The 18,367-nt window shown below is 35.2% G+C and overlaps 1 protein-coding gene across 1 annotated transcript in view; it reads right to left on the bottom strand.

Moving 5' to 3' along the window:
- Nucleotides 1–18,367, bottom strand: part of mRpL28 (mitochondrial ribosomal protein L28) — a 67,097-nt gene that overhangs the window by 8,611 nt on the left and 40,119 nt on the right. The window contains exon 6 of the mRNA XM_090396774.1: nucleotides 11,950–12,076. Coding sequence (XP_090252900.1) covers nucleotides 11,950–12,076 — 127 coding nt within the window. The remainder of the gene's footprint in view (nucleotides 1–11,949; nucleotides 12,077–18,367) is intronic.

The following is an 18,367-nucleotide window of genomic DNA, read 5'->3' as shown; positions in this document are numbered from 1 at the left end:
TGGGCAAATATGAGAATGGAGAACTGGACAATGAGACTTATTTGTGCCTATGGTCCCACAGAAGGTTCTACTAAGGTAGAAGTGGAGGAATTTTTTGAGGCTTTAGAAAAAGCAACTGACACAATGAAAAAGGAAAAGTTGGTCCTTGTTGGGGATCTAAATAGCAGAGTAGGAAATGATTGTGAGACACAAAAATATTTCAGGAAAATTTGGAGAAAAGAGCAAAGCAAATAATAATGGCAAATATTTGTTGGATTTCTGCTCAGGACATGGACTATTACTAACACCATGTTGCAACATAAAAATGTGCACAAATTCACATAGAGAGAAGAGGCAAGGAATAAGAAAAGTCTCATTGACTATGTTATTGTTGATAGTGATGTTTTCTCCCTGGTACAGGACACTAGAGTGTACAGAGGGTTTGAAATTGGAAGTGATCACTATTTAGTCTTGAGCAGGATAAAATTGAATTTCAAAGAATAACATGTAAGAAAGTTTTAAAGCGAATAAAAGTTGAGCAGCTCTCAGATGTGAATTGTAGACTAAAGTACACAAAGATTATTGAAGAAAAAATGAAAGAGTTTGAGAACAGGAATCAAACCACCTTGGAGATTCAGTGGCAATCTCTGAAGGAAACATTCATTGATTCTGCCAGAGACATATGTGGTGAGGTTATCTGCAAGAATTAAAAAAATCAGAACTCCATGGTGGACACAGGATGTTAAAGAGGAAGTGAAGGAAAAGAAGAAAGCATATCAAAATTTCCTGTCAAATAAGTCAGCTTGTTCTCCTAGAGAATACAGAGACAAATGCAAGAATGTTAAACATTGTGTAAAACTAGCTAAACAAAAGTCATGGGAAGACTTTGGCAAGAATATAGAAAATAAATATCAAGAAGGTGGCAAAATATTCTGTTGAAGAAGCTTTGGAATGGAGGAAAGAGTGCTGTAAAAGGAGTTAGAGATGATAAAGGTGACATGAAAACGGGAGAAAAAGATATCCTTGAAGTATGGAGTAATTACTTTGAAAGACTGCTAAATGAAACAAGCAGTGATGACAGCGCAGTGGTAAAAAACACTGACCAGGCATGCAGTCAAGAATACATATCCATACTTGAAGTAGAAAAAGCCATCAAAGGCTTGAAATGTGGAAAGGCAGCAGGAGTAGATGATATTCGACCAGAAATGCTGAAGTATGGTGGTATAAGAGTCTTGCAGTAGCTTCACTGCATAGTCCAGAAGACCTGGTCAGAGGGACAAATTCCAGATGATTGGAGTAGAGCTCTAATAGTACCCATATATAAAAAAAGAAATAAAACTGAATGTGAGAATTACAGAGCTATTTCCCTACTGAGTATTCCTGGCAAGATATATGCAAGTATACTTGAGAAACGGTTTTAAAGAATTGTGGAAGAAAAGCTTGGTGAAGAACAAGCTGGATTCAGGCCAAATAGAAGCTGTCAGGATCAGATCTTCACTTTATGACAAATAGTTGAGAAAGCATGGGAATATAACAAAGATCTGTATTTAAGTTTTGTCGATTTGGAAAAGGGATATGACAAGGTGCCAAGAGAGAAGCTATTCAATACGCTACAGTTATATGGTGTCTATGGGACATTATATCAAGCAATACGTAGTCTTTATTTGAGTTGTAAGTCAGCAGTTAGAATTGAAGGAAGTACAGAAAAATGGGTTAATGTTAAATCTGGTGTGAGATAAGGATGTACATTATCCCCTCTGTTATTCATTATCTATATGGATCACATTATGAAGGAAAGTGGTATTAAACATGATATCAAAATTGGAGATGTTGATGTCAGCTCTTTGCTTTATGCGGATGATGTTATACTTCTAAATAAATCTGCTACAAGTCTGCAAGATTCTCTGACTAAATTGAATAGCTGTTATAATAGATATGGTATGAAGGTCAGCAATAAAAAGACAAAGACAATGAAAATAGGCAGAATCATTGAAAATATCAACTGTGTTGTGAATGGAGAACCTGTGGAAAAAGTGAATCATTTCAGCTACTTAGGCACGATTTTTACTGAAGATGGTAAATTAAATACAGAAATAGACAACAGAATCAGCAAAGCTTGTATGGTGGGAAGTCAATTGAATAAATTCATATGGAATAAGAGAGAAATTAGTCGGAACACTAAATTAGCGGTATACAAGACAGTGTTCAAACCAGTTTTATCTTATGGATCTGAGAGCTGGGTCAGAAGTAAAACACTTGACCAAAGACTAGAGACCGCAGATGGGAGCGTCCTGAGAAAGATTATAGGCGTGAACAGATGGCATCAATGGCAATATCATATTAAAAATGAGGATATTAGGAAAGAACTTGACATTGTCAACATCCAGGAATGCGTTAGCAGAGCTAATCTCAGGTGGTATGGTCACTTAAACAGAATGGGCGAAGAAAGATTAGCAAAACAAGTGTTCTCTGCCAGGTTGGTAGCAAAACGACCCAGAGGAAGACCAAGATATAGGTGGATTGATACGGTACAAAGTGCCTTAGACGATAGAAATATAAGATCTGATAATGTTGGTGTCTTGACAAGTAACAGACTGAATTGGAGGAAAATTGTAGATAGGAAGTTAGTAATGATGTAATTTTTTTCATGTAGTACTATCATATCCAGTACACCCCTTGAGAGTACATGGCAGGAATTTGATGAAGATGATGATAATTTTTTTTTTTTTTTAGTATCACTAACTATTAGCACTGAAATGTGGTATATGGCTTTGGATTTTTTTTTTTTTTTTTTTAAATCTTGGATGAGATGTAATTTCTCAGCTTTCATCCTCGAAGATTATTTGTAAGCTTATCTGAAGATCACACCAGTTAGTTATTTATTGGTGGTTTGTTTGCTGTGTTGGGAAGTTATGAAATCAAACCTATGTTTAATAGGTTTAATTTTTGTTGCAGCCGTTCATTGAGAAATTTGTGCACTCCATGCACAAACACATATAATAACTTGGAATGTCTTGATGCGTCGCTGAACTGGAAACTTGAAAGAATATATTGTGTTTCATTAAGTTTGTATGGTATTTTGGGTGCATGTTTCTTGTTCACAGTATGTCCTTAGAGCTCTTTTCAGGCTATTGTACAATAATAATAATGATTCTTTGGAAATAACGTCCAACATAAAAGTCATGTTCTTGTGGAGTGGCTGAATAAAGAAGTTGTGAAAATTAGCTACAGTGCATTGCTCCAATCTGAAAAGAGCTGATAGGCTTTTAAGAGTGTTCTATTATATTAATTTTTATTTAAGATATTATATTACTTATTTTGAGCATGTGCAATTTAATTAGGTTATAAAGTAACTCCAACACACATATTTCGATCAATAAAAATTTAGTATAGATTGACTCAGTTTTATAGATGTGAAAAAGGCATATGATAAAGCACTAAGAGAAAAGCTCTTCAAAATGCTAGTTATTGGTGTAAAATGGTACATAATATGAACCAATACAAAGTCTATATCTGAGATGTAAGTCAACAGTTAGAATTGAAGGAGGCATAGGAAGATAGTTTGATGTTAAATCAGGTGCGAGACAAAGGTGTACAATCTTCACAGTTATTCATCATCTATTTGGACAGTATTATGAAAGAAAGTGGCATCAGAACTGATATTAAAACTGGAGAAATTTATCTGAGCTCTTTGCTTTATGCAGATAATGCAGAGACTTTAAAATAAATCCAGCACAAATCTGCGGAATTTTCTAAATTGAATAACATGCTGTAATAAGTTTGGTATGAAAATCAGTAATAAATAAAAAATTAAAAAAATAGAAAGAAAAGCTATGAAAATAGACAGGCACAATGAAATATCAACTGTATTCTGAATGGAGAACCTAAAGATCAAATAAAATATTTCAGATATTTAGGTTCAATTTTTTGTGAAGATAGAAAAGGAATACAACAGAAATTAGTCAAAACACTAAACTAGCAAAAAATTAGTTTGACCACTAAACAGTATTCAAACAAATTTTGACTTGTGAATCTGAGAGTTGGGTTAGAAATAAAATACTTGATGAAAGACTGGAGACCACAGATGAGAGATGTGAGAAAAATTAGGGGAGTGAATGGATGCATCAATAGCAGAATCATATTAAAAATGAGGATATTAGGAAGAAACTCGACGTTGTTAGCATTCGGGAATACATGTGAAAAAAAAATAACAATCTAAGATAGCAATGATCACATAAACAGCAGAGGAAAGATTAGCATTACAAGTCTCACTCACTCACTCACTCTCACACACACACACACACACACACACACACACACACACACACACACACACACACACACACACTTGTTAGAATGGCAAGAAAAAGTGGAAGGTGTTTTGGGAAATACTTACCTTAGAAAACCAAATATAAAATCTGTTGATACTGGAGTATTGAAAGATAGCAGATTAATTTAGATTTAGAGAAAAATTGTTGCTAGAAAGTTGGTAATGATGTAAACTTTTCATGTATTACTATCATAATATCCTGTACACTTCCTAATGTATATATAAGAAATTTGATGATGATGACTGATAGATTTAGAATGAAAGTGTATCCAAATTTTCATTCTAAATCTCCAGGGTGAACAGAAGATTCTGATATTAACTGCTGGCCAGAACAACTAACAGGCTAAAGATTCAGATCTCACTGTGGCACAGATTCTGCTAGGTGACAAACAAGCTTTGTTGCTTAGTACGAGACCATCATCCTGCTTACTGGAGGAGTAGCTCAAAAATAAATAAATAAATAATAAATACCAATACCATATGTGATCTGTAGAGCACAGTTCTCAGATTATCCAACACAGCCTACAGCACTAAATATATAATACACTTATATGAGGGTTGTCTGAAAAGTTCTCGGCCTAACAATGAAAAAAAGAATTTACAATTTCAAAATTATTTATATTTTTCAACATAATCTCCCTTAAGACTAATACATTATTCCAGCGATGCTCCAGCATCATTATCCCAGCGATGCTCCAGCATCATTATCCCATTCCCTGTAGTGGTTCTCAGTAAGATCTGTAAAATAACCCTCTACAGCTGCAATCACCTCTTGATTCGAAGAAAATTGCTGACCGCAAGGAAGAGTTTTAGTTTTGGGAAGAGACAGAAGTCAGAGGGAGCCAAATCTGGGGAATGGGGTGGATGTTCCCACAATTCATAGTGCAGATCCCTTATTTTCCCATTGCCAAAACACCTTTGTGGGCAGATGCATTGTCCTGATGAAAGATGATTTTTTTCTTCTGCAAACCGGGTCTTTTCTCACGAATTTTTTTGTCTAGTCTGGTTAAAAGATCGAAATAATATTCCCCACTTATTGTTTTATCTTTTTCAAGATAATTAATAAATAAAATGCCTTTAGCATCCCAAAACACCGATGCCATGATCTTTCCTGCTGATGGAACCGACTTTGTCTTCTTTGGTGCTGAACAACCACTTCTATCCACTGTTTTGACTGCTGTTTGGATTCTGGTGTGTAATGGTGAATCCAAGTCTCATCCATTGTAATAAATCGACACACAAAATCAGTTTTATTCTTGTTAAAACGCTCCAAGCACTGTTCAGAGATTTTCATGCGAGTGTGTTTTTGATCTGCTGTGAGCAAGTGTGGCACCCATCTTGAGCAAAGCTTTTTAATTTGCAATTCTTCATGCAAAATATATCCTACACATTCTTTTGAAATGCCTATAGTCTCAGCAATTTCATGCACTTTGACTCGCCCATCATCCAATACCATATCGTGCACTTGATCAATGATTTCTGGTGTTGTTACACATTTTGGACGTCCTTCATATGGATTATCTTCAAGGCTGGGCCACTTTTAAACTCAGCAACCCACTTCTTAATTGTCGAAAATGAAGGAGAAGTGTGCCCATAAACTTTTATGAACTTCCAATGAATTTCTTTTGGTGTTAAACCTTCTTTTTACAAAGAATTTTATAACTGCACAATGCTCAATTTTATCCATTTCAAGGGATACAAACAACACTTTTGCTTCAGACAGCTTTATAAAACAAACTACTTGATAGAATGACTTGCAATTTCATATGGATGCTTATGACAGATGTACCAACTTAGAAAAATAATAATAAATCGTGCCGATAGTGTTGCCATCTATGGTCGAGGCCAAAAACTTTTCAGACCATCCCTGTATGTTTTGGTTTCAACTCATATTGACTTTACAGTTTATCCTGTTCTCTTGTTGAAAATGTCAGGATCATTCTTAACTATGCAATGCCCAGCTAACACGACATTGTTGTTGTGGGTTTAAGTAAAATAAAATTTGATGGACTAAGTCAAAAATTGTCAAACCCACATATGCAATTCAGGTGAATACCTGATAACAGGGTGTACATGATGAGAAGATGAAGAATGGACACAGAGAGAGAAACCCAAATGAGTTCTCTGCATTTCCTACAGCTTATATAGAGGTCTCCTTCCTATTATCTAACTCTGACCCTTAATCAACTCCATTTAAAAAGTTAAATATTGAAAAATTCATCAACTAAATTAGGTGCTGAGGAAACAACTGGATTTAACAGCTATCAGCATTTGCAAATACAGGGTTGGACAAAATAATGAAAATACTTGTTAAACATACATATTTCTTTATTAATATGTTGTTCAACCATCTTTTCTTTCAAGTATAGCCTGAATTCTCTTGGAGTGGACTCAAATAGCTTTTAAATAGTTTCTGATGGAATTTTGTCCCATTCTTCTTGAAGAACATCAATTTGTTTTAAAAATGTTGGAGGTGGGAATTTGTTTCTTATTCTAGTCAAAGGACATCATCAACATTGATTAAATTAGGGAGGCTCAATAATATTCAAATCTGGTGAATGTGCTAGCCAGGGAAGATGATGAAGTTCATTCACCTTCATGCTCTTCAAACTACAACTATACAGTCCAAGCTATGTGAATGGAGGCATTCTCATCTTGGAATAGTGCATTGCTGTTTGCAAATAGCATTCAGATTACAGGATGCACTTGATTACCCAGTATGTCCAAAGAATCATTTGCAGTAATTCTGCCATGAGGAGTAATAATGAGACCAACAGAATACCACGATACTGCTGCCCAGACCATCACAAAACTGAGGATTATAGGATTCATTGAATGTTCTCCAAACAAACTCATCCTGATGCAAGAAACAGTGTGAAGGTCAACTTATCTGATCATATCACATGTTTCTAGTTTTCTAATGTCCAAGTTTCACAGTCATGACATCATCGTTTATGCATCTGAGCATTCTCTTCAGTAATCAGAGGTTTAGCAATTGCAGCTTTACTGTGAATACTGGATTTATGAAGCTCACATGGAAACAGATTCTGCAAGATGAATATTCAGTTCTGCTGTTACCTGGGCTACAGTAGTTGTTTGATTTTTGAAACAATACTTCTCAATGTCTGACGACCTCATTCTGTCATTTTTGATTTTAGCCCACTGTTTCCCTTCGATGATGTTATCTTGCCATGATCTGATTATGCAATTATTATTATTATCATCAAATTCCTGCCATGTACCCTGAAGGGGGGTATACAGGATATGATAATACTACATTAAAAATTTACATCATTATTAACTTCCTATCCACAATTTTCCTCCAAATCAGTCTGTTACTTGTCAAGACTCCAACATCATCAGATCTTATATTTCTATCATCTAAGGCACTTTGTACAGTATCAATCCACCTATATCTTGGTCTTTCTCTGTGTCATTTTCCTGCCAATCTGGCAGAGAACACTTGTTTTGGTAATCTTTCCACGCCCATTCTGTTTAAGTGACCATACAACCTGAGATTAGCTCTGCTAACACCTTTCTGGATGCTGACAATGTCAAGTTCTTTCCTAATATCCTCATTTTTAATATGATATTGCCATTGATGCCATCTGTTCATGCCTCTAATCTTTCTCAGGACTCTCATATCTGCAGTCTCTAGTCTTTGGTCAAATGTTTTACTTCTGACCAAGCTCTCAGATCCATAAGTTAAAATTGGTTTGAACACTGTCTTGTATATAGCTAATTTAGTGTTCTGACTAATTTTTCTCTTATTCCATATGAATTTATTCAATTGACTTCCTACCATACCAACTTTGTTGATTCTGTTGTCTATTTCCATATTTAATTTACCATCTTCACTAAAAATCGTGCCTAAGTAGCTGAAATGTGTTTTACTTGTTCCACAGGTTCTCCGTTTCACTACGCATTTGATTTTTCAACGATTCTGCCTATTTTCATTGTCTTTGTCTTTTTATTGCTGACCTTCATACCATATCTATTAGAACAGTTATTCAATTTAGTCAGGGAATCTTGCAGACTTGAAGCAGATTTATTTAGAAGTATAACATCATCCGCATAAAGCAAAGAGCTGACATTAACATCTCCAAGTTTGATATCATTTTTAATACCACTTTCCTTCATAATGAGATCCATATAGATAATGAATAACAGAGGGGATAATATACATCCTTGTCTCACACCAGATTTAACATTAAACCATCTTCTTGTACTTCCTTCAATTCTAACTGCTGACTTACAACTCAAATAAAGACTAAGTATTGCTTGATATAATGCCCCACTGACACCATACAACTGTAACGTTTTGAAGAGTTTCTCTTTTGGCACCTTGTCATTTGCCTTTTATGATCGACAAAACTTAAATACAGATCTTTGTTATATTCCCATGATTTCTCAACTATTTGTCGTAAAGTGAAGATCTGATCCTGACAGTCTCTATTTGGCCTGAATCCAGCTTGTTCTTCACCAAGCTTTTCTTCCACAATCCTTCTGAACCGTTTTTCAATTATACTTGCATAAATCTTACCAGGAACACTCAGTAGAGAAATACCTCTGTAATTCTCACATTCAGTTTTATTTCCCTTTTTATATATGGGTACTATGAGAGCTCTACTCCAATCATCGGGAATTCATCGCTCTGTCCAGGCATTCTGAACTATGCAGTGCAGTCACTATAAGACTTTTATACTGCCATAGTTCAGCATTTCTGGTAGAATATCATCTACTCCTGCTGCCTTTCCACATTTCAAGCCTTTGATGGCTTTTTCTACTTCAAGTATGGATATGTATTCTTGACTGCATGCCTGGTCAGTGTTTTTTACCACTGCGCTGTCATCGCTGCTTGTTTCATTTAGTAGTCTTTCAAAGTAATTACTCCATACTTCAAGGATATCTTTTTCTCCCGTTTTCATGTCACCTTTATCATCTCTAACTCCTTTTACAGCACTCTTTCCTCCATTCCAAAGCTTCTTAAACAACCTCCAGAATATATTGCCATCTTCTTGATATTTATTTTCTATGTTCTTTCCAAAGTCCTCCCATGACTTTTGTTTAGCTAGTTTTACACAGTGTTTCGCTTTCTTACATTTGTCTCTGTATTCTCTAGGAGCACAAGCTGACTTATTTCCCAGGACCTTTTGATATGCTTTCTTCTTTTCCTTCACTGCCTCTTTAACTTCCTGTGTCCACCAGGGAGTTCTGATTTTTCTATCCTTGCAGACAACCTCACCACATGCCTCTCTGGGTGAATCAATCAGGATTTTCTTCAAGGCTTGCCTCCTGTTCTCAAACTCTTTCATTTTTTCTTCAATAATCTTTGTATATTTTAGTCTACAGTTCACATCTGAGAGCTGCTCAACTTTTATTAGCTTTAAAACTTTCTTACATGTTATTCTTTTCAATATGAAATTCAATTTTATCCTGCTCAAGACGAGATTCACTAAATAGTGATCACTTCCAATTTCAAATCCTCTGTACACTCTGGTGTCCTGCACCAGGGAGAAAACATAACTATCAACAATAACATAGTCAATGAGACTTTTCTTATTACTTGCTTCTTCTCTCCATGTGAATTTGTGCACATTTTTATGTTGGAACATGGTGTTAGTAATAACTAGTCCAAGTCCTGAGCAGAAATCCAACAGGTATTTGCCATCATAATTAGCTTTGTTCTTTTCTCCAAATTTTTCCAAAATATTTTTGTATGTTTAACAATATCATTTCTTACTCTGCTATTTAGATTCTCAACAAGGACCAACTTTTCCTTTTTCATTCTGCCAGTTGCTATTATTATTGTTGCAATTATTATTTGATTTTTAATTGTAAATAATGGAATCTTCTCAAACAAACAAACAAAAAAAAGATTAAAATGACCTAAATGGAAAGGATATCAAGGCTGAATAATTAAAATGATTTTTCATTTTGTTTGGTAAAATGAAACCTGCAAAAAGAAATACTTTCTAGCTCTGTATAAGACTGGCTAACTCACCATTAGAGAGAGAAAAAGCCCTCATAAAAGTTCTTTGCATCCTATACTGGATTCAAACCCAAGGTTTTTTCAACCAAAGGACATCAGCAACATTGACTAAATTATGAAGGCTCAAAAGGGAGGGGAAAGGAAAAAAGATGTTAGTGCAGCAGATGCATTTATACACTGAACATTGCAGAAGCATTACTCAAATCCAGTACCATCCAATGCAGGCTAATGGCAAAAAATATTGTAGACATGTTGACATATTTACAATGATTAATCTTTTAGTTAATCATAACAAGTATATTAATTTGTTAATTTGACAAGAATAAACTACAGTAGATATGCACTAGAGCAAACACTACAATGAACTAGGGAAAAGACCCAGCCTAAGTTCCATGTCCTGCATAAAACTGGTCATATTTGTATTAAAACTAGAAAATAAAAGAAAAACTGCAACTATACATACATACATACATACATATATATATATATATATACAGTAGATTCCAGATAATTGGGACACACTGGGGCTAGAAGAGTTTGTCCCAATTAAGTGGCTGCCCCAAATATGCAAAATGATATGGTAAAGGCTAAAATATCACAAAAAGTTAAAAATGTTTAAAAATAGACAAACTTTTAGTATACCATTGTTACCTGTGTTATTTAAAAAAACGAAATGTATACATATGTGTCAGTATTCCTAAAGAAGTTAATTATACATAGGTATCTATCAAAGAAGCATATTTTCCCTAATAATTATTTTGGAGAAATTTATTGAGTGTACCCTGACGTGTTCCCTTTCTAGACTGGAACTGAACAAAATTAGCACAGATATCTAATTCAGATAAAGAACTGCCTTCATTGCCTTCTTGCATAAAGTAGCATTGTAATCCAGCAATCAATTTCCTGGCTTCACTCGCTCATATTCAGGTGTATGTTATCCTATTGGCTATTGTTAATGCAAAAACTCTTCATAGTTTCTGACATGTTGCATTCCAAAATGACTTCATTCTCATTATCAGTCAAATCTGGCATTACCTGGTCTGAATTCTTAAAACCAAGCACAGCAGTTCTGAATTGTTTTGCTGCTTATTTCTTGGCAACTATCTACAACATGTACTGCCTGTAAAATGGTAACTTTTGTGCTGATGTCTCTGGCTGTTGAAGATGGCATCAGTAGATTTTCTTAAATTGTTTCAAGGATCTAGTGTACCAGCCTTCTGCGATACATCTTCAAATTTTTTACGATTCCTATGTCCAGTGGCTGTACCAGGGATGTGGTGTTAGCAGGAAGAATTCAAGTTGAAAGTTTTTCAAACAATCTAATTGAGGGTATGTCACACAGTCTTCCAGAAGCAGAAGAATTTTTTCTTGAATTTTGTTGCAATTCTGCATCCTAACACATTAGTCATTCCTGAAAAATAACAGAAATCATCCTTACATTCTTGTTGGCATAATACAAAACTGGCAAACTGTCCATTCTAAGCCCTTTAAAGCATCAAGGCTTGGCACTTTTTCCAATAACCAACAGCTTAAAAAAAACTGTTGGTTATTGGAAACTGTTAAATATTAATTAAATATTAAATTAAAATGTAACTTCCATTCTTAAGATAAGTTTCAAAATTTGGAGGGGGGGGAGGGAACTGAATACCTCTTAAGTTTTCTATCAATTCCTGACGATAAAGAATCTTCAAAGGGACTGGTTTCTTTTCTTCTAGTTTTAGCTGCTTTTCAACTGCTTGTTCTAAGGTCAGTCCAAACCATTCAGCCTCTTCTTCCTATGTAAACAAGTTATTTTTTTTAAAAACGTTAATGCACACAAATGTTATTATAAATGAAAAAAGTTGTCATATCATATGTTTTAATATTAAAAAAGGCATTAAGTACAGTCATCTATCCTTCAGATCTGACCTTCAAAACAACAGCCCTTCAAATTAACCAAATTAACATACCATATATATATATAACATATATAATAAACAAATAAACTGAGACTTGACTCAATTGTTACATCAATAAGTGACAAAATAGTTAAAGATTTCAGTCTTCTGATAACAAACAATCTTCTGTCTCTAGATACAGATTTAATCTGGGAAACCTCATACAATTTCAATGAACGTTGGAATTTATTAAGTCAGCACAAACATCACTAACTTCAGATAAAGCTGAAGTTTTTCATAATGTTTTAACAAGCTGCAAAAATCAATCGGGGAAACTGTTTTTCTTGGATTCTCCAGGTTGTAATGGGAAAACATTTTTACTATATTTTTATTAGCTAAGTTGAAAAGCCAATGTAAAATTGCTTTGGCTGTGATAGCTACTCTATTTCAAGGTGGTCAAACTCCTCATTCTACTTTCAAATTACGACTTACAAATGTGACTAACAATACACCTATGTGCAATATATCAAAACAAAGTAATTTGTCGAAATTATTACAAAAGATTCATTGTTTGGGATGAACGCACAATGTAAAACATCTCTTGAAGCAGTCAACAGAACACTGAGGGATATCAGATCAGACGATCGAAGAATGTGTGGAATAACTGTTTTATTTGCAGTGATTTTTGACAAACACTGCCTGTCATATCCCGCAGAACCAGAGCGGACGAAGTGAATGCCTGTCTTAAGAAATTATCACTATGGCTTGATATAGAGAAGTTTTTTCTCAAAACCAACATGCATGTTCACCTGCATGGAGACTCTAATGCACATTCCTTCTCCTCAAAATTATTAAACATTGGCAATGGTGAAGTACAAAGAGATGGAAAAATTATATTAACACACCTAAAGACTGGAAAAGTGTCCAAACTGCAGACGAACTGTTTCTACCCATCTACTGAGAACATAACAGAAAAGTCATGAACAAGTTGGTTCTTAATATGGTTCATGGATCCACTAGTGTTTACAAATCAGTAGATATTCATATGAATGACGCAGTTCATTTTCCCATGGAATTTTTAAATTTGCTAAATCCATCTGGATTACCTGGTCATAAAATTAAATTAAAAATAGGAGTTCCTATTATGTTGCTCCAAAATCTGCACACTCCTCCCCAAATCTTCACAATGGAACCAGGCTTCAAGTAAAATCGATGAACCAAAATATGATAGAAGCTGCGATATTTACAGGTCCTGATATTGGAGAAATTGTCTCCATTCCTCGGATACCCCTCCCCCCACCATTCTTTCAGACATTTGAATTCAAACAGTTACAATTTCCAATAAGAGTTTGCTTTGCAATGACAATTAATAAAGCCCAAGGACAGACCCTTTAAGAAGCGAATGTTTCAGACGTGGGCATGTTCTCAAGTTAGCAGTTTTTACATTTTTTATTTAATTAATTATTGAAGATGATGAAGCTTCTGATGTTGTTTGAAGAGATGTTGAAGTGTGGGGGGGGGGGGGCTCAGCTAGCCAATGTATATTAGCAATATAGTAGAGATTTGAAGCCTTCGTAGCTCAGTCAGTATGCAGGAAGCCCTTTGGTTGGAAAGACATGGGTTAGATTCCCGTCCATGACGTGAGGAGCCTTTATCTGGTCTCTTTCAATGAAAGGCAAGTTAGCCAGTCTCATACGGAGGTAGAGGTTTCCTTCACCCAGAAACTCAGGTTTCTCTTCCCTCAGAACAGGCAAACTGGGCCCCATGAATATACACAGATTACGGTCAAGAATACTTAAGACGGTCCCTCCAGCAATAGGTCTGATTCGTCAGCTATGCTAGTCCCCAGCCCAGATAAAAACACGGGGGAATTGAGATGGTGCCATACCTCCCTGTAAAAGAGGCTCATGGCCATTGAATCATCATACGAAATAAAAAATAAAAAAAAGTAGATCTGAAAACACAAGTGTTAAGAGCATGATTTTTTTAAATTCAACACAAAAACTGACCAAATGAGGAGAGAGGAGAGTACTGCCATGCCCTTTATTTATTTATAAATGGTGTCCTTCCAAATGAAGTAACCAGAATCAATGGCAAAACAAAGAAATCAATGATTTAGATGGAAGACATTTTTAAGTTAAGTTGTCAGAAAGATGGGACTGGTGAATAAAGAAGCGACGTCAAAACTATATCAGTACTGCTTTAAACTAAATTTTGGATTTAAGATTTGAAATGGGTGGAATTTTTTATATAAGATGAAACATGTCCAGTTGGTGAGGATTAAAGATTTTGTTAACTGATTGGCTAGTTTAAGGGGCACAGTCAGTAGCTCCTACTATAGGATTGGAAAAGTAGTTGGCCTTATAAATTTTGGATAAACCCTATATTGTGTGTGGGGGGGGGGGGGGTCAGGAACTAAAAAGGTTTGAATTAAACATCAAACCTTAACTAAAAGGGATATGAGGTGGTATCTCTAGGAAGTCTTTTTAATAGTTTCTTCTGGAATTATTTGGGTTATAATCTGAAAGGTGATAAATGGTGTAGTCTCTAAGCAACATTTATTTTACAATTGAATTTGCTGGCATTACCCTTACCATTTCTAATAATGAATATATTTTTGTCTTCGGAGCATCTTTCCTCACATTTCTGATAAATCATCAGCTAATAAAAAATTTATAAAAAGAAGAACAAAACACAAAGAAACACAAACACAATTTTAGAAGAAAGGTTGTCACCAACCAGTCTTTTAAAATACCAGATAAAATGTGTTATCTCCTGTGTTAAGCCAGTTCAAAGTTTGAGAGGAGATTTTCAGAGGACACAATGTCAGGAAGCTCTGATATGATGTTATTAAAAGATTTAAATAGGTTTGGCGTGCTATGAACAGATTAATATTCCCATTCAGTGTAATGTTGTTAAGTGTAAAATCGTGCACTTTGGCCAGAGAAGATGGAATGAGGTGTATTGTATTTGGAGGAACTTTGCTCCAAGAATTGCAAAAAAAAGGGGGATCAGTGCTGAAGGAGCTGAAATTCAAGGTACACACTGCAAAAGTTGTAAAGGTTATCTAGAATGCTACTTCCATAATGTAGAGGATGACAGCAAGTAGGGATTAGAAGATGACAGGTCTACTGCTGTATAAGCTATTAATTAGGCCACATACAGATTTCTATGGATATATCTGACAGGCAGATTAGGTGATAAGGGAATGTTATACAGCATTTTGTATAACAGAATGTTATACAAATAGACTTTCTCAGAACTCTGGAATGTTAGGTATTAAGGGAATATGATCTACAATGTTTGGTAGAGAGAACACATACTATGATTAAGACATAAGCTGATGAGAGGGTCTATCAAACAGATATAAGGAAATTAATCATAAGGTAATATGTGGCATGAGAATGAGAGGTCATCCCCAGAAACTATATAATGATCATATGAACAAAGAACTAAAAAACAGATTTTGGCATGGCAGTAAATGAGTGGAATATGCAGGAAAATGCGCCAGCGCTAAATGTTTTCAAACCAAGGTATGATATTGCACTGTGGTCTGTTGTAGACCTATGGTCTCCTAAAATTAGTATTCTGACTTCATGGAAGACTAGAAATAATATTAATACTAATAATATATGTTAAAGGTTTAATGGAATATTAACAACACTGAGAAAGGATTAAAACTAATTTTAATACTTCCAATATTTCATCTCCATCACAGAGACATCTTCAGGGATTACAAAAACTTTTTATAACAACACACACACAAATACAATACAAAGTGAAACTAAAGTCCTATCTAGATAGTGCACCATCTATGGGCATTTGCAAGTGATCTAGGATGTAAAGAGGGATCTCTGATAATTAAAGTTTCCCAAATTTTGGGAAGTTTAATGCAACCGTATTTGTTTAAATTAGGTTGATTCCTGAGTGCAGATGCAGATTCAAAGAATGGTCTTCCTTTTTTGAATTTACTATGGTGGAGCAAGGTAGTTTTTTCCAGGAGATCCTGTGAGATGTATCCAAAACATGGTCTGCGAAGCCAGACTGATCATAATCGTGTTTGCAGATGTAAGAACTGTGTTCTTCTAACCGGATGGATGCTGACCTGCCTGTTTGTCTGAAGAAGGCAAGTTTACAGGAACAAGGTACTCTATATACACCGGGCACTGAAAGAGGAGGGAGCAGGTCTTTAGTGAAGCAGATAAGATAATGTACGGAGGTTTTACTTTTTTTAATGATCTAGCTATTTTTTCTGAAGTACCACGGATGTAAGGAATGGTGATGGCATTTTTGAAGTCCTTCTGAAGAGATGGTCGGGGAATGGGGAAGGACTTGATTATTTTTTTAATTCTGTAGTCATTATAGCCATTGGAAAGGAAGGTGTTGTGTATGTGTTTGAGTTCGGTTGAAAGGGCAGTTTTACTGGAACAAATATTGTGGGCCCTATTGGTCAGAGTTTTAATAATGCGATATTGCTGAGAGGGGTGGTGGTGGGAGAGTTTGTGAATATATCTGCCTGTATGAGTAGGTTTTCTATATATAGAGAAAGAAAGAAAGAAAGGTTACCATTAGGAAGGTGTGTTACTAAGGTGTCTAGGAAGGGTAAACTACTGTTATTTTCCTTTTCCATCGTAAACTGGATTCTTGGATGTAGACTAAATATTGGAAGTATATTAAAATTAGTTTTAATCCTTTCTCAGTGTTGTTAATATTCCATTAAACCTCTAACATATATTATTAGTGTTAATATTATTTCTAGTCTTCCATGAAATCAGAATACTAATTTTAGGAAGCCATAGGTCCACAACAGACCACAGTGCAATATCATACCTTGGTTTGAAAACATTTAGCACTGGGGCATTTTCCTGCATATTCCACTCATTCACTGCCATTTACTATAATATAAGTAAACTTCTTTGTATGATCACTATAATAGGATACTTCACAGTACAACAATACATCGATTAGATTAGATATCCCTTGACTCTCCCATCAAGAGATATCTGGAGGAAGCAATATCACATTGTATAAGGTCAAAAGGGTAAATTGGGAAGAAGTTAGATGGATGAGAACTATCATTAAGCATGAGCTGCAAAAAAAAAAATGTTGTGGAGGGTATGTAAGGATAAAGGTCACCAGCTAACTAATGAATAGTACAGGGATCAGGCAAGAACAGTGACCAGCATGGTAAGGAAGGCAAAGTTAGATTATGAGAAGAAATTAGCCAAACAGGCAAAAGGAAATCCAAAAGAGGTTGATGTGACAAGTAGGAGGAAGAAAGACTATGGAAGGATATCTTTAATGAGTGCAGATGGTAGAGAAGAAACAGAAGTAGACAAAATTGTTGAAATACTAAGTGATCATTTTGCAAGGGTATGTCATCCAAGTGAATATACTATTATAACAGAGGAACTGATGTAAGAACAGAGGTTGAAGAATTAGAGGTACTTAGTATATTGCAAAATCTGAATACTGCTGTGGGATTGGTGGAATATCTACTCATTTTACGAGAACGTGCAGGCAAACTGCAATGTCTTTGACTAAGTTATTTAAGTCTCAGCTCAAGCAAAGTACTAAGAGAGTGGAAGGAGGGCAAAATAATTCCTTTGCATAAAGGAGAATAAGTCTGTGGTAGCAAATATATAGACCAATCTGTATCTCAGGAATGGTGATAAGAATATGAAAAGTTGGTCAAAAAAGAGAATTCAGGACAGGATGGATGATAATAATATGATACTTTATGAGGGACAGCATGGCTTAGCGAAGGGTCAGTCATGCCTTAGTAATCTACTACCCTATTATTTTTTATAATAGAGTGACATTTGAGTTGGATAAAGGGAATGGCTACATGATGATACTACTGGATTTTGCAAAGGCAACTCACAGGATACCACATCTTATGCAAACTGCAAACAAATTGGGATGGATAGGAAACTAAAAGGATTCTGCTCCTCCATATACTACTCTTTTGATGGACAGATACCAAAGTTTCTTAGTATCTAACAAAAAAGTAGTATAATGAAAAGCAGAATCGGAAAAGGCAGATGACTAGTGGCATGCTGCTGGCTTTGTGCTTGGACTACTGCTGCTTAATTTGTACATAAATGATATAGGAAATAATTTGAAAAGGGAGATATTCAGTTATTTGCTGATGATGCAAGGTTGGGTACAGTTAGTTAATCAAGGTGA

Source organism: Typopeltis vanoorti, chromosome 8 (genome assembly GCF_054136105.1).
Source record: "Typopeltis vanoorti isolate ZY-2024b chromosome 8, IOZ_Tvanoo_1.0, whole genome shotgun sequence".
NCBI classification, from domain to species: domain Eukaryota; kingdom Metazoa; phylum Arthropoda; class Arachnida; order Uropygi; family Thelyphonidae; genus Typopeltis; species Typopeltis vanoorti.
The sequence above is the reverse complement of the archived record's forward strand: the minus strand, read 5'-3'. Positions and strand labels throughout refer to the sequence as shown.